At 36.0% G+C, this 26971-nt stretch overlaps 1 protein-coding gene across 1 annotated transcript in view; it reads right to left on the reverse strand.

Moving 5' to 3' along the window:
• LOC150094643 (uncharacterized) overlaps positions 1–25474 on the reverse strand; it is a 189320-nt gene extending 163846 nt beyond the window's left edge. The window contains exons 1-4 of the mRNA XM_090411613.1: positions 25409–25474; positions 22020–22181; positions 6227–6355; positions 2483–2597 (exon numbers count right to left, since the gene is read on the reverse strand). Coding sequence (XP_090267739.1) covers positions 2483–2597; positions 6227–6355; positions 22020–22181; positions 25409–25474 — 472 coding nt within the window. The remainder of the gene's footprint in view (positions 1–2482; positions 2598–6226; positions 6356–22019; positions 22182–25408) is intronic.
• Positions 25475–26971: the final 1497 nt, after the last annotated feature.

The raw sequence follows: 26971 nt of genomic DNA on the forward strand, positions 1-26971 counted from the left end.
TGTTTCCCAGGGAATATACAATCATTCAAATCAAATGTAAACAAGTTCCTCCTTTCCCAACCCACTACCAATACACAGTACTAATGTACTATAGGCTGATCAATCAACTTCTCATTTATAGGTTCAACATAAAATATGTTACTAAAGGAGTTTTACAGGATTGGTGCAGAAGAAAATTTTTCAATACTTGGGTAGAAGGAAGAGAACAAGAGTTCAGCCCTGGAAGTACTTATGTAAAAGTGTGGTTAGCAAGAACATGAGAACTAATTTTACTACTGAATGTGATTCATCATTCATTGATTAATACTTAGACATTTGAATGATGAATTGTCCCATATATCTACAATTGCTTAATTGGTTGTTTGGATTATTCTCAAGCAACTGGGACTTTGAGAGGTGCATGTTATGTCTTTAAGTTGTATGCAAAGTATACTACCAGAGGTGGAAGAGGTGATGAGAGAACTTGTAGTGGGAGTGGTGGATGGGGTCTTGAAGTTTAGGGACCACAATGCTGAAATGGTGAAGACATCACATCGGATTATGGCAGTGTTCAGAAGGACCTTGACATGCAAGAGGTAGTTTTACTGTGTATGCATATGGATTATTGTGCACAGATTTGGTCACTTGATTTCATGAGTATGAGGTTCTGAAAGTCAGCTGATTAAGGTGATTTCCTGTCTTTGGAATGTGGTGTATGAAGACAAGACTGAGGGAATGCCATTTGCAGTCCTGTGAATAGGAGGGGAAAGTGTGACTGAGACAAAAGATCATAGGACATCATTACCAGATTAATGTGAAAAATTAATCTGCCTGTCTCCTCATTCTATGAATGAGGAGACAGGCAGATCAAGAACAGAAGCAATCTCTGGAAGCTGTATAAGATAAGAAGGGTGAGGAGCAGGTTTGTTGAATGGAGCTTGGTTGGTGAATGGAATGCATTGCCAGAGAGTGGTGAGTACAGAAATGGTGAAGGGATGGTTCAATATGCTTTGTATGTACCATTGGAGACCTCCTGTGATGATTCTTTTGACTCCATGGATGTCTAATGTTAATAATGTGTTCTCTTGAAGTCTAAATGCAAAATCCCAAAATTTTTGGAGGAAGATTCTCTAACTTTCACATTAGATTCCCTAACTCATGTCTAGCAGAAAATCCCACATGAATGTTTCTCTTCTATTACGACTGGAATTGAACTGAGGTTCTTTCCAGCCAAAGACATCATCACTGCTACAATGTTATGTGTCTGAAAAAAATATCCAGAATTTTAACCAAAAAAAAAAAAAAAAAACTCCATACTGTGTAAAATACAAACAAGTAAGGATTATCTCCACAAGATAAGCCTTATTTCCTTTTAGTTATCAGATGTCTACTGGCTTCTGGTAAGCTTTTTTTTTGCTATAGACAAGCACTGGAACTGCCAGCATCTGTCTAGAGCCCTTGGCATTGCAGAGATAATTCAATGAGGGGAAGGTGGCCCTATTACATTAAAGCAAGTGCAAATCTGAGAGGTTTTATTTGGTATTTGCTGTAAAGAACCATTCCAATACAATTAAAACTATGCAAGAAGGATACTGATATTAGGGTTTCTTTGTTCCAAAATAATAATAATAGCCATGGCTAATGTGCAGCACCTGTAGATGATGTACTAGGCTCAAAGCATCTCTATTTTCTCATTCCTTTAATTGTATGTGTATAACATTCAAGTTGTTTCCTGAAAATGTTTCACTATCAGAAATAAGTATTGGTGATACTTAAACAGTATTTTATTTGATATCTTCAGTGGATACTGAATCAAATGTTTTCATTTTATTAGCTTTCAAGATGAACTATAGTTACCTCTTTAACTTTGAACAGATATCAAAATTTAGTTTGCAAATTAGTCCTGCTTTCTTGAATTTTATGCGATTTTTCTGTGTTACGTACAGAAAAAATATTTATTTTTGTTCCTGGTTAAAAAAGGTTCCTGGTGACTGCTGCTGGAGAGAATTAAAAAAAAAGCTATATGCACTTCCACATATGCATTGTGCACATACATACACCGTATTGACAAAACAGTTAGAATTCCAAACAAACAAAAAAAACTAAGTATTTTTCCTTGAAACATGAAAACTAAAAAAAAAATATTCAACTGGCTGTAACAAAACAAGTATTAGATATCTAGTAGATATTAAGAAATCATGTGTCGAATTTTATTCCTTGCTTTTTTTTGCATGCTGTTCGATAAGTTTTCATAATGAAGGATTGAATGTATCTCTACAGAAGACATGTCTTTCATGTATAGCAAATATTTCAAGTAACATATAGTAAAGTAGCTACTTATAGCATACAAACACTGTCCTGAATCATTTCCTATGCAGAGCTGTTTAGTTGTGACAAAGTAGAAATGCATATCTTTGGCTGCTGTAATTGTTTGTCACTGGATGATCAGCTTTATTGCAATAAAACACCATAATAATAAGACAAGTATTAAAAAGTAACTTACCTGGGACATTGTATTTATTACATAAATCTATTATGAACTGCATTGTTTCAGTTGGTAAATTGCCATCTATTGCCACAAGAGGAGCTTCTTTTATTGTTCCTTCATACTTGATTACCTAATAAATAACAAAAGCACAAATGAATACATTACAAAAAAAAAAGAAAAAAAGAACAATCTTTTTCATATAGTATTGGTAAGCATTTTTGCATATTACACACATACACATTCTCCTGATCCCCCCATGGAACTGCTCTGTTCTTCTGAAGGTGTGGCTCCTGAAGTAACCTCTATTTCGTGTTGCCTTTTCACTTTCTCTCACTGTTAGTATTATCATACAGTCACCTCTGTGGAATCCCCTTTCAAAATTTGAGTCATCAGAATTCAAAGAGAGCCAGCCTACCATTCTGGAACTCGGAGGGATTGGGCGCCGTAGGCATCGGGAGGGGGGGGGAAGAGCCCCCCCCTAGTACTGCTATAAAAAATCAAGAATTTTTAAAGTTCTTGGACACCACTCCAGGTGCAAGTGTAGTATTCTCTATATTGAAGTGTTTGTGATTTGTATAATTGCTGTTCAGAGATGAAGCAATGACTGGAGCTAAAGAGAATATCTAGGGGTTAGACTGAGATGGCTATATACATATGTTTACACCAATCAAAAATGGAAGTTATCTTAAACAGAACTCACTTACATAAAGATTTGAGTGCTATAGTATGCCCACGCTTTTGAGATCTCCACTTGGAAACTTGCCAAGAATAGTCGATTCATGCTGAAGGGTCGTGTTGGCGACCAATTTGTACATCCTTCAGTAAGAAATGAAGGACGTACGAATTGGTTGCCAACACACGAAATCACATGCTTTATAGGTAAATTTTTCCAACTGTTATACAAGCAACATAGTTAACTACAATGATCATAAAACAGACGTTAATTTTTCGACGTGTAATAATAAACAACTCATCCTGCAATACGGATTGATTACCCCTATTATCGGAATGGATTCTCCTTTTTATGGCATGCGCAGAAGTGTTGAAGGATCTCTAATCTGTGGGTGAACTATACTGAAGTAAAGCATGTTGCAAAAAATGTTTTTGTACAAACCACTGAAGAGTAGTTTGCACATAATATCTAAGGTTGTTGAAGTTGGTATTCCTGAAGTTTTGTTATTTTGTGCAGTGCAAGTTCACCAAAAAAAAAATAGAGCATACAATGGACTGTCACTGGCAAAACTGCATTGAATAAATGATCAACTGGAGAATGACAATAACACAGGATCTGCTGAAAGTAATAATATTCTAAACAGCGGCACTGAAAAGAATTAATCAGATCAGAATGAAAGAGCACACATTGGAGATTATGCATGTACATATTTATTTTTTATATCTTGAAAATCACATGCAGTAAGTGATTAGTACAGACAGACAAAGGCTGTGATCACTCACTATTATATACATGCTTTATAACTGGTGCCATAGTCTTTTCTGTTGTATAATCAAGATTTCCCTTATTGCAAATAAAGTCCTTTAGTTCCTGGCATTTGTCCAACATACCCTGTTCTTCAAATATCAGAAAGGAAAAAAAGCAACTTAAGCTGTTAAATCTGAAGATTAGATTGGACAAGTTGTCATTATGAGTTCCACAAAAAATTGCTCAACTCCTCTGGAGATGAGGATATGAATCAGCATAACTGTTTTTTTTTTTTTTTTTTTTAACTTTGTATGGATAGAATCTATTGTCTCTTTTCAATCTAACATAACGTAATCTCAGAAATCTATAGATTTGGGATCATCAACCCAATTTTATCAGACTGCACATGATGTCTTCATGAACAATTTGCAGCATTTGTTGCATTTCTCACTGAACCCATCTGTGAGAATGCCACCACCACCCAGCTCTATATGGCTTTATCTGTAGGTAGCATTCTCACCCCATATGCATCTCAGAATTCAAACAGGACCTTCAAAACTCCTTTCCAGGAAGTACAGCTCCACAAACTATATCTTCTGCTGATCTGTCCACTTAACCATAGTAACCTCAGAAACTACAGGTCAACTTAGAACAGATGAGCAAACAATTATTATTGCAGTAACTTCTGTGGGGTCAGTAGACTCATTGTGGATGGTCCCATGTCTACCATAATGAACTTGGAAAGCATTTATATTCCCTGTATTCACAACAAATTCTGGTGATGAGAGTCACTTGCCCACCACTCTCCATGTAAAATCTACTTCTCACACCATTCTTTGTCACCTTACAGTCATTCTTCCCCTCTCACTCTGCTCTTTTTTATAATCCCTTTGCTAACTTCCACATCTCTAACATCACCTTTTTCCTCCTATCTGCCAAACTCTGCAATCTACATTCCTCAATTGCTGTGCATAACCAACATTCAGAGTCCTGATATATTGTTTTGATCATTTTCTCTTGCTCTTTTCCAATATTTCAACATCACAATAGAAACTAGGTGACCAAATTTTGAGTACATGTGTGGTCTGACCATTGCTTGATATAGTGGCATCACCACCTCCTTATACCTAGTTGTAAATGTACTTCTTATCATGGCAGTAATACAATGTGCAGTCTTTGCAACACTTGTAGTGTGTTCTCAGAACTTTAGCCCACTGCCAACCATCAAAACTAAGATTCCAAATCTCATCCACTTCCTGAACCATAGCTGTACTGACTGATACAGATGCACTTTATATCTCTGAATTCCAAAGTGCAACACATGGCTTTTATTAATATTAAAACTTCAACCCACTGATTTGAACCAACTAAAAGTCCATTCAAATCTTCCTAGGGGAATTATGATCAGCAATACTCTTTATAATTCTACTTAATTTTGCATCATCAGCAAACATTTGAAGATCCCAGTCAATTTACATGAAACAGCAGGAGCCCAAAGAACAGAATCCTGAAGCATCCACTAGTCACTTCCTTTCTGATGCACTGCTCTATCATACACAACTGACTGGTATCATTTGGAGGCAGTTAAGTTTCAGGATATGGAGATGATGATGATTAACAGTGGCATTAAGTTCAGAAGGCATGTTCCAAATGATGGGAAAACCACACTACATTGCTGATATGATGAGGAGCACACTACCAATTAGAGATAAGAAAGTAGTTATGCTACTGTATAAGGCATTAGTCAGCCCATACATATATTGTTGTGCTGAGATTTGGTCAACTAGGTTTCCATTGTGATGCGAAGCTCTCAAGCAGATTCAGAGATAGTAACTGAGGCAATATCAGGACTCCGGAATATTGTTTTTGGAGAGAGAGAGAGAGAGAGATCAAGGAAACATAAGCATTTAAGTTGAAGAAGGAATTTTACAATGAGATCAAGGTTCAGTATGCCAGATATGTTTCTCACTGAGTAAGAACCTACCACGAATCTGTTGACTCCATGAAAGTATGTTAATAATATGAATTATTATAAGAATAAAAATAAGCATAGTGATTGCATTTGTTAACAACTGAAATAAACTATATTTACAGTTTTTAATTCAGTAATTTAAATTTTTTAAACTTTGGTAAAAATGAAGTGATAGAACATTTTTATGTGCTCTGTTCACATGCACTAAGGAGCAATGCACTTTTTTTAAGTTTGTAATATAACCGCCAAGAGACAACAGCCTGCATTCCCATAGCAACTCTGCACAGTGATGGGAAAAAAGTTTCCTGTAACTCTGCTAATTAGTATTGAGACATCTTCCCAGTTTAAAATAATTGATTATACTCACCACATTATTTGTTATTTTAGTGTGAACTGTCATATCTCCAACACCAAATATGCAATCACCCATCACATCCAGAACTGCACAGTAAGTTGCTGTTAGACTGCCTGCAATTTTTTTTATTCCATCTCTATCCTGAAATTAAGAGTCATGATGAGAACATAAAAATAACTCATAATAAATAATTAAATCATATATCAGTGAATAATGAAGTGTAATTTACGAGACTATATAACTCAAAATTGAAAACAAAGTACATATTAGTATCAACACTTTTCTTTTGTATATCCTCCCCATCCATTTTTTTTTTTTTTTTTTGAAAAATTCTCATATCAGCATGCTAGTCATGTGCATATGCATTTGATTCCTTTACTGAATTCTTTCTACCCTTATTACTGCATATCTTACCAATTTCCTTCATATTTTATAAGTGCACACTGTATTCTATTACGGAGTTCCAAGAATCCATTCTTTGACTTCACACAATCTATAACAGGATTAGAGTGAATCAAACCTATGATTGGCACAATGAGCTATGTCTACCTTGTAATTAGCACCTTGCACTCCAATATTAATTGATTATTAATTCCATTATTAATATAATAAAAAACAACATTCCTTAATAAGTGCAAAATCTAATGCCTTAATGTTTCTGAATAATGGACAAACACAGTACTCTACATTTGTATCATAGTAATGATGTACAGCCTGAATACAGTTACCAAAAAAAAGTAAATAAAAATCATCCATAAAAATTGCAGAGTAACTGTGCATTTGTATCAAGAGCAAATGATTTGATTGACAATGAATAAGATTTTTTTCTTGATTTCTTTATGATTAAATTGATTTCTCTTCATTGAATACCACGTCAGTATAACTGGTGCTACTGAGATAAAGAAGATCAAAATTAGCGAGAGTTCCTAAATAATATGTATAAGATCATTTATTCAGACAATGGGGATCAGGGAAAGGGGGGGGAGCTGTTATTTACAGCACTAAACATGAAGATAAATCTCTTGAACCAATTTCAAGTGAGATAGGCAAATTTCAAAGTACGAAAATTGAGAAGGAAACTTATGTCCTTAGTCTCACAGAATGATTTGGCAAAGAAGTAGTATATGAATTTTCCAAGTCAGTGGAGAAGACAGTTAATGAAAAGAAAAAGAAATCATTAACAAGAAATCTTGTTAATGACAAACAGCAGGAGGAAGAAATCAATCCCAGAAATACCAAAATGTTTTGGGCACATTTGAAAAAAAAAGCAGAGATAATAATAATAATGGTAAGCACCTCCAATTTCTGCATAGGACATATATTGGTCGTTACAAACATTATATTCTGATATAATGATCTACATGAAGGGAGAAGAAACAAAAAAAAAAAGTTGTCAGTTATGTTAAAGCTCACAGCCATGTTCATACTGGTTCAAGATACAAGAATATACAGAGAATTTCAAATGGAATGGGATTACCATTTAGTTCTGAGCAGTATAAAAGAATAAGAGAAAGAAAACAAAAACCAAACATTCCAGAAGTGAGTGGCAGCTGAAGAAAATGTTGATTAGTTTACTCAGGAAAGTATATTGTGAATCTATCTGCAAGAATACAGAACGTTTCTGGCAATCCGACAGCTCTCAGAGAATATTGAGAAAAATATATAGCTAAAGTTATGTTTACACATAATTTAATTCTAAATAAACTAGGGAAAGTTACTGGAAGAATATGAAAATAATATATAGGATAATAATCGCCAAAGTACAAAAATATTTTCAAAGATACTGCTTAGAAATTGAGAAAAGATTGCCATAATAGGAATCCTAGATCATAAAGATGATATAAGAAGTGAACATATAAATATTCTGGAATAATTACTATGAAAAATTAATAAATGAGAACATGGAATAAAACATTCATAAAAAATATTCAGAAGGAATGTAATCAGAATCCAAAGTTAGCCATTAGAAACTTGAAATGTGGAAAGAAAAGGCTACCTGAAGCAGGTAGCCTTTCTTTGTATTCAATCTTAGATTATAAACGAATAAATGAACATAAACAACAAAGAGATAAGCAGTATAAAGTATACTGAGCATACTTTATAGTATACCATGAGCAGTACAAAGCACAAGCAAGAAGGATAACTAGTATGGTATCTTAAAATCTCTAAATAAATCAGATTTTGAGAGAAAATTAGCTAAGAAAACCAAGATAAATCCAAAAGTTTTTTTTTGCTACATAGCAAGTAAGAGTAAAAATAATTATGGAAAGATAACTCTATTCAGTGCTGATGGTAGGAAAGTGACAGAAGCAGAAGAAATTGTTCAGTTATTAAGTGATCACTTTGCAAGGATATATCATCCAGTGGTGACTTTGCAGTTACTGAGATGACAGACGGTTGTGAGCATTAAGGTAGATGAACTGGAGGTACTCAGTGTATTGAAAAATATCAATGTGAATATAGCAATGGACCTGGACGACATGTCAGCTTAAGTGCTATGAGAATGTGCAAGTGAACTGGCAGCACGTCTGACGAAGTCGTTTAATCTAAGTCTCAGATCTTGCAAGGTTCCAAGAGGGTGGAAACAGGGTAAAATAGTTCCCCTTTTTTATAATGTCATTGGCTTTTTACTCAAATTTTAAGGCATTACTTATGTTTTATATGGACAGAATTTTGAAGACTCGAAAGGGGGGTTCCTCCCCCTGGAGCCTACGGCGCCCAAACCCCCCGAGTTCCGGACTGGTAGGCCAGTTCTCCTTGAATTCTGATGACTCGACACTCAGGGTAGCCCCTGAGTTTCAAAACGTTTCAAATAACTTGACAAAAAATGTGACACCAAAACGTTACAAAAAAAGGCTTATCATTTTATATTATAGAATAGATATATATATATACATATAGGAAGAAAAACTGGACATACCTTTATGGGATGTTGCTGGCTGTCTTCTTTTTCGGTGACATCCCGGCTTATGGCGATATAGATTCATTGTCGAAGGAAGGAAGTATGACGTGATGGAAGGGGGGGGGGTTGGAAAATGGGGTTTGAGAGATGTGGAAGAATTATTGGCGAGGCAAGAGGTATGCGAATTTTTTTTTGAAAAACCCATTTTTTTATATTTTTTAAATTATTAAAGATGGGCAGAGAATACTTTGGGATGGGGTGAACATAGAAATATTTGGGAAATGAGAAGGATATTATGGGATAAGATCAGGAGTGAGAGAACAGGGTGTGAGCCATTTCAACAGTGCGTCGTCTTCGGAGCTCGTAGGACTTTCCCCCACAAGCACTACTCTTGTGGGGGAAGTTTTGAACATCAATGATATAGCAGAATATTTGAAGGGGGGGGGAGGGACATTCAGTTGTATGCTGATGATGCAAAACTGAGGAGGGCAATAACTAATAAAGGTTATGTAGATGTCTTAAAAGATGATTTAAATGAATTGGCAGTGTTGGCAAAGGACAATTGCTTGTCAATTCAATGTTGTAAAATGTAGGGTAATGCATTTTGGAATGAAAAGATTACATACTTTGTATCATATTGATGGTACAAGTTTACAGGAAAATGATGTGGCTAGGGATCTGGAGGTGACGTTGGATAGAGATTGAAATTCAGAGGACATATTGCAAGAGTTGGCAGAATAGCTCAGAGGATTACTTGGATGCTGAAGAACATATTGACAAGTAAAGATAAGGTGGTTATTATCCCCTCTTTATAATGTTGGCCACATGTTGACTACTGTACATAGATTTGATCATCTGCGTTTCTTGGGGATCGGGAGGTGGCAGAGGATTCAGAGACGAGTGACTAAGCTGGTGACAGGCCTGCGGAATGTTCTGTATGAAGGTGGATTGAGGGCATGAGTTGCAGGGTTTAGCTGACAGGAAGAAGAGAGGGGATATAATAGAAACTTATAAGTTACTATTATATCGGGGAAAAACAAGGGGTCACACTTGGAAGTTGTCTAAGAGTGTGGTTAGTAAGGATGTGTGGACTAGGTTCTTTACTTGGAGAGTGATGAATGAGTGGAATGGACTGTCAGAAGTGGTTGTGAGCACCCCCAACAGTGAATAGGTTTAAACAGATGTATGGTAGGTATATTGTATTAATGGATAGCATGGCTCTGCGATTAGTCGTTTGACTCCATGGAGTGCCCATATGAATAATAATAACCTAAAATATGGTAGGATAAAAGTTTTATAGCAGCTACATCAGTTTAATCCAGAGGATTTGTCATGTTGAATCTGAAATGACTGGTGTGGGGCTTTTATCGTAGTAGGTTATGAAAAAGAGAAATAATCAGAATGTAAGCATTATTTAGAGGAATTTCTTTACTCACTGTTCTAGGAAAGATTTATGATCCATTGTAATAGGTATTAGTATTACACTTTGGGTTATATCATTTATATTATGTGGCGATATTCTAGAATTTCTAATAGAGATATGAGTGGTATAAATTTTACTCCCCTGCTTAATTTTATATCTCACGTAAAAGCTTTGTTATTCGTGAATTTAACAATACTTTATATATATGTACTCTATACTATAAAACGATAAGCTGAAATTGAACGGATGTTGGTTGTAACGTTTTGAAACTCAGGGGCTATCCTATCCTTGAGTGTCGGGTCATCGGAATTCAAGGAAAACCAGCCTACCAGTCCAACCCCCGCGTGTTGGATACGATATATCAATACCGTATGTCCTCTGAATTTCAAATCTCTATCCAACGTCACCTCCAGATCCCTACAGTGTAACCAATCAATTCATTTGGGTATTGTCTTTTCCGTGTTTGCCGTGAAATAAACATTACTAGAGAGAAATTTAGTTGGGGTCGGTTATAGATCTGGAAATAACGAACGAGATGAGAAAGAAATGTTCAGGCAAATTAGTTTAGTTAGTGAAAAAAAAGTGTGATTGTAATAGGGAATTTCAATTTTCGAAATATAAATGGGAGAAAGGAAAGAATGTTTTCTTTCTCCCACGAAAAAGAATTTCTTATTTTTTTTTTAAGAAAAAGAAGACATTCTTAAAAAAGAATTTTATATTAAAAAAAAAAGGAATAAAAAGGAAACCAAAAAGAATTTGTTGAGTTCTTAAGGGTTCAACTATCTCATACAGTTTGTGATGAAGGGAACTCGTGGGCAAAAAGTGTTAGATTTTATTAATGACGTCAGATAAAGTATGTTATCTGACGTCAGGGCAGGAGATTATGGAAAATAATAAATTTTAAAATTTAAAATAATAAATACAGGGCAGGAGATTATGGAAAACTCAACAGCTTGAAGGGGTTCTATGGGAAAAAACTCGAAGGAAAAGAGATTAATATGGCGTGGGCCATAGTGAAGAAGTATTTAATGATGATATAACATACTGCACCTAAATAAAAAAGGATTAACAAAATAGATGTTAAATCGATGAATAGGAAAATTAAGCAGGAATTGCAGAAGAGAATATTATGGAGAAAATACCGGGTGATCCAAGTCACACAAAAAGTAATAATTCAATAAATCGAAAAGTACAGACAGTAGCACGATACAGTTTTCACAGAAATGCACAGAAAGACATGGGAGGGATTTTTTTTTAATAACGAAAAATTTTATTGCCAGAATTGGTACATTTGTCACCGAAAGGTGGCACTGTAGCGGTCCCGGAGCTGCTATCTGTCACTATTTAAACCGTGAGGTCCGTAAATTTCAGATGTAGTAAATACTGAAGTTAAACTTTCAGCATTTACCGTTTATTATCGAAGTTAAACGTTCTGCCAAGGTGAGGCGTGTTATCGTTACGAGATAAAGCACTTTTAGTTAAGCTCTATTATCAGAACTCCGAATGTGCAAGAGAGGCAAGCGCTCCATGGTGTAACATTCATGCAGGATGGAGCACCTCTGCACATCACAGGTGCTGTCCAGCACCTGCTGCGATCGACATTTGGCAATGACCGTGTCCTCAGTCGCTCTTTTCCGCAAGAATGGCCACCAAGATCTCCAGACCTTACACCTTGTGACTTTTGGTTATGGGGATACTTGAAGTCACAGGTGTACAGAGGTCGGCCGACGTCATTGGCCATATTGAAAGAAGCTATTCGCCATCATGTGACAGGAATTACAGCTGAAACTCTCTTCGATGCTGTGCAGGGTGTCGTGCCACGTCTAACGTCCATTCTCATGAATGACGGCCGTCACATTGAACATTTGTAATCCTAGCTGCGTTGCAAACTGTGCTGCGCCACTGCATAAACTACTGACGCAACTGAAGCGCCACCTGTCGGTGGCAAACGTAACTATTTTGGTAATAAAATTTTTCGTTATTAAAAAAAATCCCATGTCTTTCTGTGAAAACCGCATTATTGAATTTTTACTTTTTCTGTTACTTTTGGATCACCCGGTACAAACTTGGAAGAAGTGAACAGTTACCTGAAATTCATAAAGTGTAGGCAAGAAGAGGAACAAGCATAAAAAGAAGGATGAAATTAGATTGTGAGAAGAGCCCACCGAACCAGACTAAGAAAAATCCTAGGGAGTTTTTCCGTTATGCAGCTAGCAAGAGAAGGAATGATTATGGGAGGATAACTCTACTAGACCGAGATGGCACAAGAGTGAACAAGTAAGAAGCTGGTGGGGCTATTCAGTGATAATTTTGCTAAGATTTTTCCTACTGGTGGTAATAATCCTCTTCTAAGGAAGCAGGAAGTTGTGGAAGCAATATTTCACCAGTTCCTTGAAAGTGAAATAGAAGTCCATAATTGTTTATATCATCTTCATGTGAAAAAAGAGACTGGATTGGATGGGATTTCACCACGTGTTGTGAAAGAACGTGCTAGGGAACACTTCCATTGACTTGATTATTTAATGAGAGTCTCGTGTCCTCAATAATTCCCAACGAGTGGAAAGAGGGCAAGATGGTTCCATTACATTAAGGTGGAAGCAGATGCTTTAAATTACAGACCTGTTTGCATTTCTGGAGTGGTTATTAAGGTTTTCGAGAGACTGGTTAGGAATAGAATACAGGATTGGGTAGATGGGAAAAGATTCTATATAGTGGTTAACATGGTTTTGTTAAAGGGACGTCTTGTTTTACTAATTTACTTACATTTTATAATAAGATGACTACAGTTCTAGATAGGGGTGATTCATATACGACGCCAATTCTGAATTTTGCAAAGTCGTTTGACAGGCTACCACATAATAGATTGGTGTATAAGTTATGGCAAATGGGATCGGATAATCAGTTGGTTGAATGAATAAGAAACTGGCTTTCTAACATATCAAATGGTGGCGTATTGAGGAGTCATGTCTCTGAGGAGAAGAGTTACCAGTGGAGGGCTCTGTTCTAGGACCACTACTGTTTATTTTGTTTGGTAATGATACTGAGAATGGTTTGCAAGCGCATATTCAACTGTTTTAGATGATGGTAAGTTGAAAAAAGTTAATAGGAATGATACAGATGTACCGGTGCTTCACCACGATTTGAATAAAGTGGTTATATGGGCAGAGAAGTGGGGATTTCAATTTAACACCAATAAATGTAAGTACTTTGGATCCCAAAAATGTAAAGCTGATATCATACTGGAGGCGTTGTATTACAGGAGATGAAGGAAGCGAGGGATCTTAGTGGACAGGGAACTGAAGTTCAAGGGACATATTACAAAAATGATAAAAACAGCACAAGGAACTGCCAGTATACTAAGAACATTGGCAAGTACAGATAAGGATGTGGTCATTCCGCTGAACAAGGCAATGATTAGACCACATCTGGACTACTGCGCACCGATTTGGTTACCTGCATTTCTACGTAGAAGCAAGCTTCGGAAAAAGTTCAGAGATGGATAACAAACGCAGTATTGAGATTGTGGAATCTGACTATGAAAACCAGTTGGGCAAATGTAAATTGCAAACTCTGGTAAATAGGCGGAGCAGAGGCGATATGATTGAGACATATAAACTGTTACGAGGTGTTTATAAGATAGATATTCAGGATATTTTTCAAAGGGTTGAAGGAGGGAAGGGGATAGAAACAAAAGATCATTCTTGGAAGTTGTATAAAGGTGTCGTGCATAGGAGAGTGAACATTGAACTTGTTTAAGATGAGACATGATAAAGATTATCTTTGTTAAGATGCATCTTACTAATGCCTCTCTTGATGAGTTTTGACTCCAGGAGGTGTTTGTATAACAGACAACGTAAATATACTTGGTGTCTTTGCGCAGAATGGGTGATGGGAATAGAAATATAGTTTCAGCACGAGTTAGTTTATGATATATATATATATATATATGCGCAAACTTAACTATTTGCTTACTTGGGATTAGGAGTAAAATAACCAAATTTAGAAAATTACTTGGTAACCCTAATATACATTATTCCCAAGGTAAAAAAAGCTATTTACACACACACACACACACATATATACAGTATATATATATATATATATATATATATATATATAATCGATTTTATTACAGTTAAATTTAATTATATTTTTCTTGTGAAACGCTATCTGAATGTGTTACTAAGTACTAATATTGAATAACAAAGTTTCTATAGGAAATTTATGTTTCAGAAATCCTAATAATTATTAGTAAAGGTATATTTACTGTATATTTAATTTTTTTAAAAAATATCTTTGATATAAGTTGATATCCAAATGTCTACCGTAACACTACATACCCGCATGAACTAAAACTTTGTTGGAAGTTTTTTCACTTGGTTAGACTATAAATTATTTACTTACACTTGTATAAAGGATTAAACTAAATATATAATATAAAAATTTGTCTGCAATTCTGATCCATAGATAGTCCATAAATTTTTAAATATGTTCCCGAAATCTTAAAATAATAGCCATAATGAAAACATTCATCAATTCTGCAGTATCATTTCCTGTTAATTTTGTGCGCATGCTTATGATGTCATTACACAGAGGTGCAATGATATTTATTAGCATGCGTAGTCAATTAGTTTTTCTAAAATGTCTCTATTAAGAAATGTGCTTACAATGGAACTACCGCCTTATCTCTTTATTATATACTTTGCTGTTTAACTACTGTTAGATGCAGTTTTGCTTCTTGTTCCCGGTAATGTTTGTATTCCATCTGGCCAGGCGTACTTGCCAGTGGTTAAACTAGAGTTTATGAAGAATATATCTTTTTAGCCTAAAGATGATTCTATTCATAGGCAGGCTGTAAATATTAAATATAATAATTTTATAATTAAATAATATCGCTTTACAATGATTATTAACAGACATTTAAGGTCTCACAAGGCTACTAACATTTTGTATACATTTTAAGCGAAAGATGGCGCCAGAGTAGCTAAAATAAACCATTGTTGAAGCGTATCTTTCATGCTAGAAAAATATGTCAGTGTCAGGTTGCATAACACGACGAAATTACCAAAAAAAATATTTATTTTAACTTGAATATTGAGCAACACATTTTCGTACTCACAGCAACATTCATAAGCTTTAATGTTGGTAATTTAATGAGGAGTAATATGAAAACTTATTTCATTTTACATCCCAGATAACTGTTCACTTAAATGAATCAATTTGTACAGATTTAACGTATATATGCCAGTTAAAAATGAAATGTAGTTAATTTAAAAAAAAAGTGAAAAAGTTAATTACACAATTATTCTTTAATATGAAAATATATCTATTATCATATTTAAGCATTTTGTTTTTCATTCTTTTATGAAATCATCGAGCTCTTTCTCCGCATCTTACGGAAAGAGAGGAAACGACGACGACGCTGTTACTTTAATAGTAAATATATTAAATAATTTAATGCAGAACCAATTGTTCTAGGAAATACATTTGATTCTCCATACACTGTTTACAGATGGAATTTCTGAAACCTCTCGCGTGTGGAGGTAACATAATGCAATCACAAAGTCCTGAAGCGAGGAGAGGGATGAAAGGATGATGACAATTCACGGACGAAAGTAGAAAGGAGTTGATTAGTGGTGCATTCTCGGGAGATATCACGACAGAAAATCGGAACAAAAATGTATTTTAGAGTAAATTTACAACAGGGAAACAATGTATGTTTTTAAAATGATAATGCATGTTAATATTTTGAAGAAACGGATAAGTAAAGGCAAGTAAATTACACTAGTGTCCAAAAGATAAGGACGAACTATATTTTTACCTGTATATGAAAAACATTTTCATGAATACAGATATATGTGGACTTAATTTTATTCCCATCATACTAATAAATTATATTACACAAAAAATGTTCTAAATTTCGTACAAATTAAATTGCAAGACGTTTTTGGCAAAAATTACAAATTTCCTAAGGACATAGTTAAGGAATTAATGTACAATGCTTACAGAAAACTATGCTGAGAGACATTTCGGTATGGAATATGCCCATCCTGAATTGCGATGCACGATGCAGTTCTCACAACGTCGTACCATGCTTAGCATCAAGTAATTCAGGAGTTTTTTTTTTTGGGGGGGGGGGACAAACTGGCCCACTCTCCCTTCAGACCGTGGATAAGTTTGTTTGTTGCCTTGTTCGTTTTCTGGAGGGGAATTTCGAGCAGCAATGCATCTCCCTACTGCATCCCAAACGTATCATATGGGATGAGATCTGGTCACTCGATTCTATTAATATCCTCGGTCTCCAGAGAAATGAATCCATAAAAATCATATTCCATAAAAAGGAATTCTTCACCTACAGCACTACGGAACAATCGAACATGCCGTTGAAGAACTCCGCTGCAATATCGTTCACCAGTCATAGTCCCTTTTTTTCCAGCACTTGTAGTTCGGTGCGTCCATTAAGCATAATGCCTCCCCACAATATGACTCCAACACCGCCGTCTATATCCCTTTCAAGAATATTCTCGCGATGATAAGCAGTACCACTTTCACGCACGATCAAGTGTCGTCTAGAATCGGAGAAAGACTAAATTGATTCTCATCCGCAAGGAGTATATCAGCTCATTGGTGTCTTGTCCAATTTTTATGGATACAACATCACTTAAAACGAAAACGTGCTCAGCTGGGCACTTTGGGCGTATAGGCTTGCTTGTCGCAGATGTCCTGCCAGAGTTTGTCGTGATATCCACATACCTGTGCTTGAATGGGTCCGACTTGCAAGCTGATCTGCCGTGGTGTGTCGATTAGTTTGCTGTTATAACCAAAAATCTCTCCATGTTCCGTGGTGAAGCGAGGGCGACCTTTTAGCAAACGTCTGGAAGACATTCCATTGGTTTGAAACGCCGCCCAGAGCCTGCATACATCGCTATGTGAGATTCCAAACTCTGCGGCAATATCAGTAATTCTGAGGCCTTCTTCATGCTTTCCAATAATTCTTTTCTACGGGAAATCATCTAGATGATGTCATTGAGACATTGAAAGATATCCAAGCTTAATTTTTTTCCACTTACTTTTTCGAGTGTTAAACTTGTGTTGAATTGTTTCTCTGTTCTACAATTCCATAAACCGAATAATGAGTGAACTTTGCTTGGAGTTTTTATTATCATATTTTTGTACATCCTTCTGGTAATTTATAAGTGTCTAATAAAAGCAAGTGAAATAATTGTGATCCTCGTAAGAAAAAGAAAAGAGGATATGTTTCAATGATAATGTGCAGTAACTGTGCTAATCAGAAGTCATCGAAAGTCATGCTTGGGTTGAACCCTAGAGAAATAGGATGGTAGCATAAGAGCAATTTCTGCTTCTAATGCAACGACATATATCAATAAGGTCGAGAGTATTGCATGAGGAACGACAATCAATTTTAGCAAGGATGAAAGTACAGCCTCAACTCCCAACGAGGTACAAAGGAGGGGGGGGGGGACGATTAAAATAGGCGCAAGACATTGTAAGTTACAATCTTTGGGAACGCAAAATTTGAAAATGTCCACTTTTAGATGAAATTTAATTTCAGATTTATAGAAGAATGTAGTTCAATTTAATAAATGCACTGCATGCTGTTGAATAATGGTATGCCCACAAATTTTGGAGGCCCTATAATTGCACAATCATAAACTGGTATATGAAGTCATAAACAGAGAGTTAAATGTAGATCGAGGCCAGATTTGAATCAAACATCTAGGATGATTAGTGACCTTGATGACGATTCTCATCCTGTCCAGCATACCCTTCTTCATCCTTGAGAGATTCATTTCAAGCCTCCATAAACAAATTGGTGGTTACACCACGTGTGGAAATTCATTAGTGGTACCTGTACGCTCATCTGTTTTCTATTAAGACTTCGGGCACAACACTTTTATCCTAAGCTGAGATCTGTTCATTTCTAGACATTCTTCTCCAGTATGATGGCTTAATGCCTGTGACTATTAAGGATGAACACACCTAGGTTACTAATAGATTCATGAATGTTAATGTAATGTACATCAAAGGAACTGAAGCTGACGCCACTTTTCCATACTCTGTGGGATGAAATACTTTGAATTCCAGAAGAAAAATCTCTGTCACCTTCGCTTGCGATTAGATAACTTACCTTTAGTTGAAAAATCATTACCAAGTCTCCTCGCGTTTCACACGGTTTAGAACCCAGATCTTTCGACACAAGGAACGTTATGTTCCCAACTGCACTGCAAATGCAGAGCGCTTGAGTGTGTAAGGAGATTTCGCAGGCCGGCGGGAGTTCATGAAATCCATAATTCTTGGAATCCAGGTTTTCTTCGCCGGTAATTCGTAATCTCACGTTCTCATATTCTGCTATTCGCTGTTTTATAGCTAACATGCTTTTAATAAACTTGAAACTAACTCTTCTTTTTGTTTTATGAAAGGATAACTGATAAAAGGATAAAGGAGGTGAAGCAACGTCTTGAGCGAAAGAGAAATCCTAGTTTTTTAGAAGCTGAGGATGCAATGGTTATGGTGTTTTACGCCAGGAGAGGCTTGATGATTCCAAGAAGAGAAATCTCGTATTGTCCGGAAATTTGAGTGTTGCAAAAGTAACACTGGGAGAAAAGAATTCTTTTTTGTGAGAAATAAGACAGAACTGGTTTCTACTAGCATTGAAATTGATGAGGTTATCTGAATCCCGTTGAAGATCATAATTGAGGGCAGTGGTGGTTGACGTTCTGTAGGTTGAGGTGAGTTGTGTAGAGTAAGGTTTATCAAATGGAAGGGAGGAGTGCAATGTGCTGTCATCTGCAAAACTATGTATTGGGTTGGAGGTCAACTGAAGTAGGTCATTGATATATATTAGAGGGTCGGTGAGAGAACATAACCTTGTGGAATCCCAGCATTAGTTTATGCCTTATCACCATTAAAATTCGAATTCTGACAGGAAAGAATGATTAATAGTTATCTTTTGATGGTATCGTTGTTCACCAAAAAGAGTTACAGTAATACGTAATGTGCGATTTATGTTGAGCTCTATCGGATATTTGCGGGGAATTAAAAAAAAACAACTAGTGAAGACATTATGATAAGAATGCATTTTATTCCCATGTAACGCACTGATCGAACTGAATACAGGCTGTTATGGTGCATATGGGAAATAAATGTAGTAAGAAACAGACAGAAAGCTCGAACCATGGATGTCGAAATAGATTGAGATAAAAGAAAGGTTCGAGTCTTGAATCAGGTAAAACGCTCATGAAGTAATTACAGAGAATTTGGGAGAAATTATGAGATGCAATGGTAGAAACAGAAGAGATGTGCGGAAGGTCAGGTGAAAGGAAAGGAAACAGGTTGTGGAACGGAATGAGAGAGTTAAAGAAGCAGTAAAGTAAAAACATTTCGGAAGTTTTAAATTAAAGATACCAAGAAATTATATTCTTGGTTTAATCCTTTATCCAAGTGTAAGCAAACAAAGTTTGTGCCTGAAGTATCTTCAGGACTGGGGCAACTCGTGCAAAGGGTGGTTTGACTTCACATCACTTGCCTTAGTAACCCATAATGCAAAGCACATCTCCTTGCGGACATGTATAATACTATGCATTATGGGATAATCTCTTTGCGGACCTGTATAATGCTATGCATTGTGGGATAATGCACAGCATTATACATGTCCGCAAGGAGAAGTGCTTTACATTACGAGATACCAAGGCAAGTGATGTGAAGTTAGCCCACCTTTGCCACGAGTTGCTCCAGTCCTGAAGATACATCAGAAGCGAACTTTGCTTACACTTGAATAAAGGATTAAACCAAGTATATCATTTCTTGGTATCTTCAATTTATAATAATAACCAAGTGAAAAACTTTCAACAACTAACCATTTCGGAAGTTTATAAAGAGTAAGTCAAATGTAGTTTGTATTGAGAGAAAGAGCCATGCAAAGAAAACTGGTAAAAAGGAAAACATGAAATGCTGAATTGAATTTGTACATAAATTGGAGGAAGATATTAATGGGAACAAGAAAATGTTTTAGATTAATGAAGAATAGAGGAAGCATAAAATGTTATAGATTAACGATCTCTCTTTCACTGGTGAAAGAGGGATGAAGATATCGTGGCAACATTATTTTAGAGATCTATTGAACAAATGACGGCCTGGTTGGCCGAGTGGTTAGCATATCTGCTCTCCAACCAACGGGCCGCGGATTCGAATCCTGCCGTAGGTATGGATATTTGTGATCGTCTTCAGGCGACAGATGAATTTCATCGCCTGAGGTGAGCACACCCCCGTTTACTGGAGGCCTGAATTGACTTGAAACAGTTCCATGTTTACTCTCTAGAACAGAATTGCCTATGTAAATGATGAATAAAAGCGCTATATATATATATAAAAACAATCAAAAATAGAAAAAAAAATCTTTACCCACCCACGGTACGAATGTGCTATAGGTTTAAAAACAAACCTTTCGTGGTTGGGAGCCACGTAAAAAGATATGAAAATGAGTGAAAAACTGAGGTGAACACAGAAATCATGATGGATGGAAATGTTGACAGACAAATCGTCTGTCATCCTGTGATAGATGATTTGCTTGAACTCAGAGTTGGTGGTTCAGGATAGAAATGGCTGTGCGATATCTTTAGACCAATATGGAGAAATATGATACCTGATGACCGGACAAAAGGGGATTATTATCCCCATACAAGACAACTAAGAGAAAGGAAAGGGCAGAGGAATAATAGTATCGTGTCACTTTGCAAAGATTTATAAAAGAATAATGGCAAATAAAATAATAAGGGATCAAGTTCAGGAAGATCTAAGAGAAGAGTAGTTCGGTTTAGGTTGATTGAGCGTTCATTTGATTTATTTTTCTCTGAGGGAAATGATAGAGAGAGTGAGACAAAATACGAAAATGCCAATTTGTTTCTTTTTTTGGTTGGGGATGTAAAGACTAGATTTAGGAAATATTCAGTGGTTTACAACAAGTAAGTGTCTTACTTACACTACAGCTTGCTGTGGTGACGAAAGATGTCTAAATAAACAATCAGAAAGAAGAAACAGTTTGTGCTTGTGTAAGCATAAAAACTGACTCCTCTTTCACAGACTCTCTCCAGCTACGTGTCTCAGGCACGCTAAGTATTGTACGTCTTTTCCATAACCGCTGTTCAGCAGAACTGGAATCTGTCATGCCTTTCCCCTATTATGTTAAACCTATGGGAACACGAGTAGCAGCTTCCCAAAACCCTTTTACAGTTGAATTGCTAACTCACCGAACATGTCACTCCATTCATCTTTCATTCCGATTGTATATCTTGGATCTGTGGAACAACTTCCCTATGAAGTGTTCTCTATGGACTGCAACCTCTAGCTTTTCAAATCGAATATCAACAGATGAATTTATCTTCATTCCTGTATCTCGTGTGTAGGGGAGCGATATAAATAATACGTAAAACATTACTAAGAGACCTATTTAATTCACCTACCATTTCTTGGTTGAAACTTAACAGGAGATCAGCAGCCTTATCTTCACCAACAGCACTAATGAGGAGGGGCTGGTGACCAAGACGTGACAGACAGTCGGCCAAATTCCTGGCCACACCACCAGCAGATATGTAAGCTGAACCAACATGGGTACTTCCATTTAACTAAAAAAAAAAAAAAAAAAGAAGCAACACACCACTTTAATGTTAATTTTAGGTTCACTGCAGAAACTATAAATAAAATATGTAAAACTATTCAAGTTCTACTTCTGTGCTATCTTTTATCCTCATTTCGACAGTTGCTATTATTTTATCATTCTTAGCCGTATTATTAAAGGTTAGGAAAAAAAGAAAACGTATTCTTTATTTATTTTCGTAAATCATGTTTTCTAAACTTCAGTAAAAATTTATTGCATTGCTGCTCCCTAACTTCATTTCGCATTCCAAAGGGAGTAAGCGAAAGTCCATTTATTTTATTAATTACTTTCAATTCTACATTCGAGAAACGTTTTGATTTTTTTATTACGAATTATTATGAAGAGATCGAAGCGACTATCAAATTTAATAAAATAAAAACGGATTCATTTTAAGTAGAAAAAGGAGTCATGCAGGATTTCCAGCTCTTATTTATTTACTATTTATTTACTATCTATTTCGAATAAATATGCAAAACCATAACCGAAGAATCAGTTCTACAAATAAATGTCACGAATATCAGCTATATTAAATATGCACACGATTACTCTTGCAGAGTCTACAACACAATTGCAAAAGAGAGTGAAAAACGTTTGGAAATGAAAATCAATCTAAGCAAAACTAAAACAATAAAAACAGGAAGAGAAGAGTAAACAAATATTCAATATACTTAGAAACTCATACATTTGAACAGGTAAAGCAATTTACATATCTTGGCAGTCTTATAACCTTCGCAACACAGAAACAGTAAAATACAGACTTAACATAGGCTGGTCTAATATGAATAACTTCCAAAACATATGGAAAAATAACAGCATTTCAAATATCCTCAAACGAAAACTCAATAAAACCATTATTATACATATACAACAACATACGGAGCCGAGACATGGACACTCAATCAGAAAGAAATACAGAAAAATCAGAGCATTCGAAATGGAAATACTTAAGAAAAATAAATAAGACTCGCTGGTCAGAACACAAAACAAATGAGAAAGTCAAACACGAATTAAACTATAGAGAAGATATCATATAATAGATATGATTATTAAACAGTAATTAAGAAAGTTTCGACACCTCAAGAGGTGTCGAAATTACTAAAGACCAAAAGAAAACTTGGTTACAGTCTTTGAAGGAATGGTCACAAATTATCGAGCTTCAGAGAGAGATGACAGAATGGGCCAGAGACAAAGCCAGATAGAAAAGATTTCTTATTCATAGGGTGAATCGACTCAACCGTAATCTGATGGATATAAAAGAAGTTTTTATGGTTATTGGTTGGCTTTCTGTCGCATGTTATGAACCCTGGGCTTTTTTTTTTTTTCGCGACGACAATTTTTTTTAGAATTAGTATTTAACAAACGCATTTTTATGATTCTATTTACGAACACACTTTAGAAACAAAGAACATACGAGCTCGACATTTTATAAACTCAAGTAGCTCTGTCCAGAGCAGACTTTCATAAACATGCATGTTTTACACGAGATTCAAACCCACAGTGTTGCAGTAAGCAAGCAGTGGCTTTAACCACCTGAACTTGGCTATACAGTATTTTCCATTTTATCTAGTTTAAGCGGTTTATTGCTTGTTTAAGCCACATTATGAGAGCCAGATAAGTTTATGTAAATCAAAAGTGGATGACAGCCAGGAGGCAGATTTGGCGCTGGAAGGATAGTGATTTTAGATACTTAGGTTCAACAATGAAAGAGGATGGTGAGGCTGAGAAGGAAGTGGGATGCAGGATACAAACAGGATGGAGGAACTGGAAAGAGATGGCTGGAGTGCTATGCGATAAGAGGGTGCCGATCAATCTACAGGACAGTAGTGAGACCAGCTACGACGTATGCAATGGAAACTGTGGCCCTGAAGAAAGATAACATCAGCAGAATGGAGGTAGTGGAGATGAGAATGCTTAGGTGGATGTGCGATGTGACCAGAAAGGATCGTCTGAAAAATGATTATGTAAGGGGAACGGTGAAAGTTACGAACTTAGGAGCAAAGATTGAATTGGTTTGGTCATGTGATGAGGAGGAAGGAAGAGTATGTAGGAAGAAAGGTCGTGCAGATGCCAGTGCCGTAGCGAGGGCGTGGTGAAAGAGGCGCCCGCCATGGGCGCAACTAGGTTTGGGGCGCAAAACATATAATTAAATAAATAGATATAAAAGTCCGCTATTTTATACGCCGCTTTAGACACAAATTCTGCAACACACTGCAACTCATTTTGATGGGGTTAATAGTAAGTATTTAACATATTGCATTTAGTAAAATTTAACTTGTTACATTTAAATTTTTCAAAATTTTTGTCATTTTTGGGTTGGGGGGGGGGCGCAAGTTAGACACTTGCTACAGGCGCTTCATACCCTGGTTACTGTACTGTACAGATGTATGTGCAGGGGAGGAGGACTTGAGGGTGAAGAACTTGGATGTGGCTACAACCCAAGACAGGAGGTTGTGAAGGAGACTCACCACAAACAGCGACCCTACTTAAGTGGGAAAAGCTGCAGAAAAGAAGAAAAGTATAATACCGGAAAATTAACAAAAACGTGATTCTCGTAAGAAGATTTAAGATAAATCAATAGTCACATTTAAAAGGGATTATAAAGATAATGCTTTTTTAATAAATTAAAGACTTAATTCTGTATGTTAGTCAAGTAAATATTAGTTTAATATCCGACGTTTCACTGACTGATATCTGTCAGCATTTTCAAAGGAATACACTGGTAAGCCATAGAAAGTAACAAAAACTAGGAAACTAACCGACAATTCTAAAAATTATATAAAGTTATCATTGCGCGTGATACAATGATATAATACGCGTGTCGCAAGTACAACGTTTTATTTGTTGAGGAATTTATTGTAATTTTCATGAAAGTTCATTTCTTTTTGGTTCAATAATCTGATTAGAGTTTTCCATATATCTGGTAAGATTATATACAAAATTAAGTCTTTAATTTATTAATAGTAATGGTCAAGAAAAATGTCATAATAATGCTTCTTTGTATATTTATTGTAATAAATTATTTTAATACAAATGTTACATCAAAAGAGAACTGAAGATGTTATTGACTCCCCCCCCCCCAGATAATGCCCACACATGTGAATATCATCAACTAATGCTTGCACGCAGGCATCATGTCCTTGTGAAGCTTTCTGCAAGGAATTATAAAATGAATCCAAACGAAACTCCATTACTAACCTGAATCGTTTGTAATTCATTGTCCCTATTTAAATGTATTTCGTATTTTCTATTAATAATTGGCATCGTTAGTAACAGGGAATGCACACACTTTATTACTTTGGTTTTACTGTTTTTAATTTTGATTTATATCTACGATCACATGAAATAGCGTTAACTCGAAATCAACGCACTCAGAGGATATTCATAATTTGCATTTCAATGAACAGCAATAAAGCGCTTACATTATCTGAATTCATCACAATTTTCTTGCATCTTTATTCTCGATGGGCAGCAATTTGTATACTCTGTTTCTCACTTGAATGGCCATTATGAAGAAGACAGTTTAAAACAAAGAAACGGAGTATTTTTTTTTTTTTTTATTAGTGATGTACTGAAAACACATTTTCTTTTTCTCAATATCGGAGAGAGAAACCATCACAGATGGTATACGATACACGGAAATCCTTCGCGACAGAATATCATCTCGGGCTGAACAGAATTTCATTTCACAGGCGACCTTTATTACCAGTTTGCGGCATCGCAGCGTGATCACAAGAAGCTCTTGAGAAAAGATGAAAGAAGGAAGTCAGGAGAGGCGGAAGAGATCGTTATGTGAGCCAGAAAAATGACGTTTGACTGAGAGGTGATGTGTGATGATTAATTCAAGGCTGCTCTTAGATGAGGTTTAGTTGTTTTTAATAAAATTAACGGCTCTCTACGTCTAATTCAATTCGAAATCAAAGTGACACATTACTGGAGTCAGATTAAATTTTAAACGTGAATTAAATAAGAAATATATATATACTAGGGGCTCCGCCCCTGATGCCTACGCCCCCCCCCCCCCGAGTTCCGGACTGGTAGGCCGGGTCTCCTTGAATTCTGATCACTCGAATTTTGAAAACTTGAAAGGGGTTCCGCCCCCCTGGTGCCCAACCCCCCAAGTTGCGGACGGGTAGGCCAGTTCTCCTTGAATTCAGATGACTCGAATTTTGAAGACTGGACACTAACGGTAGCCCGAGTTTCGAAACGTTTCAAATAACTTGACAAAAAACGTTACAAAAAAGGCGTATCATTTTATATTATAGAGTAGATAAAACACACACACACACCCGAAAGCGCATCAGAAAGACATACAGAACAATAATAGTAAATAATCGATGGATAAAGGAAAAAGACATCTGAAAACTAATATCGGATTAAAAAAAAAAAAGAACCAGTTGAGATTTTTTAATGACAATCCCACTCAAAAATCATGATCTAGAGACCTAATAGGGTATCATGTCATTTCAAGGACTTTAATAAGGAAGGGCTGGGTCTTACACAGGTTGATGAAAATCGTATACCACTTAAGATGAACAACAGAAAGGTGGAGAACAGGAACATACAAAAAAGACAAACCATGAAAACAATGAAGGAAGAAATCAACTTGGAGCGAATAGAGATCTACAAAAGAGTCTACAAAATGTTCACTCTCTCATGCGTATACATTAAAGCGATGGGAAAGGGAAGTGGGGAATTTTTCCTAAATTCGAAGGTTTTTTGTTTATCCTTGCAAACAGTCTCACCGAAACTAATATTCAG

The sequence above is a fragment of the Typopeltis vanoorti genome, chromosome 21 (assembly GCF_054136105.1).
Source record: "Typopeltis vanoorti isolate ZY-2024b chromosome 21, IOZ_Tvanoo_1.0, whole genome shotgun sequence".
Taxonomy (NCBI): Eukaryota; Metazoa; Arthropoda; class Arachnida; order Uropygi; family Thelyphonidae; genus Typopeltis; species Typopeltis vanoorti.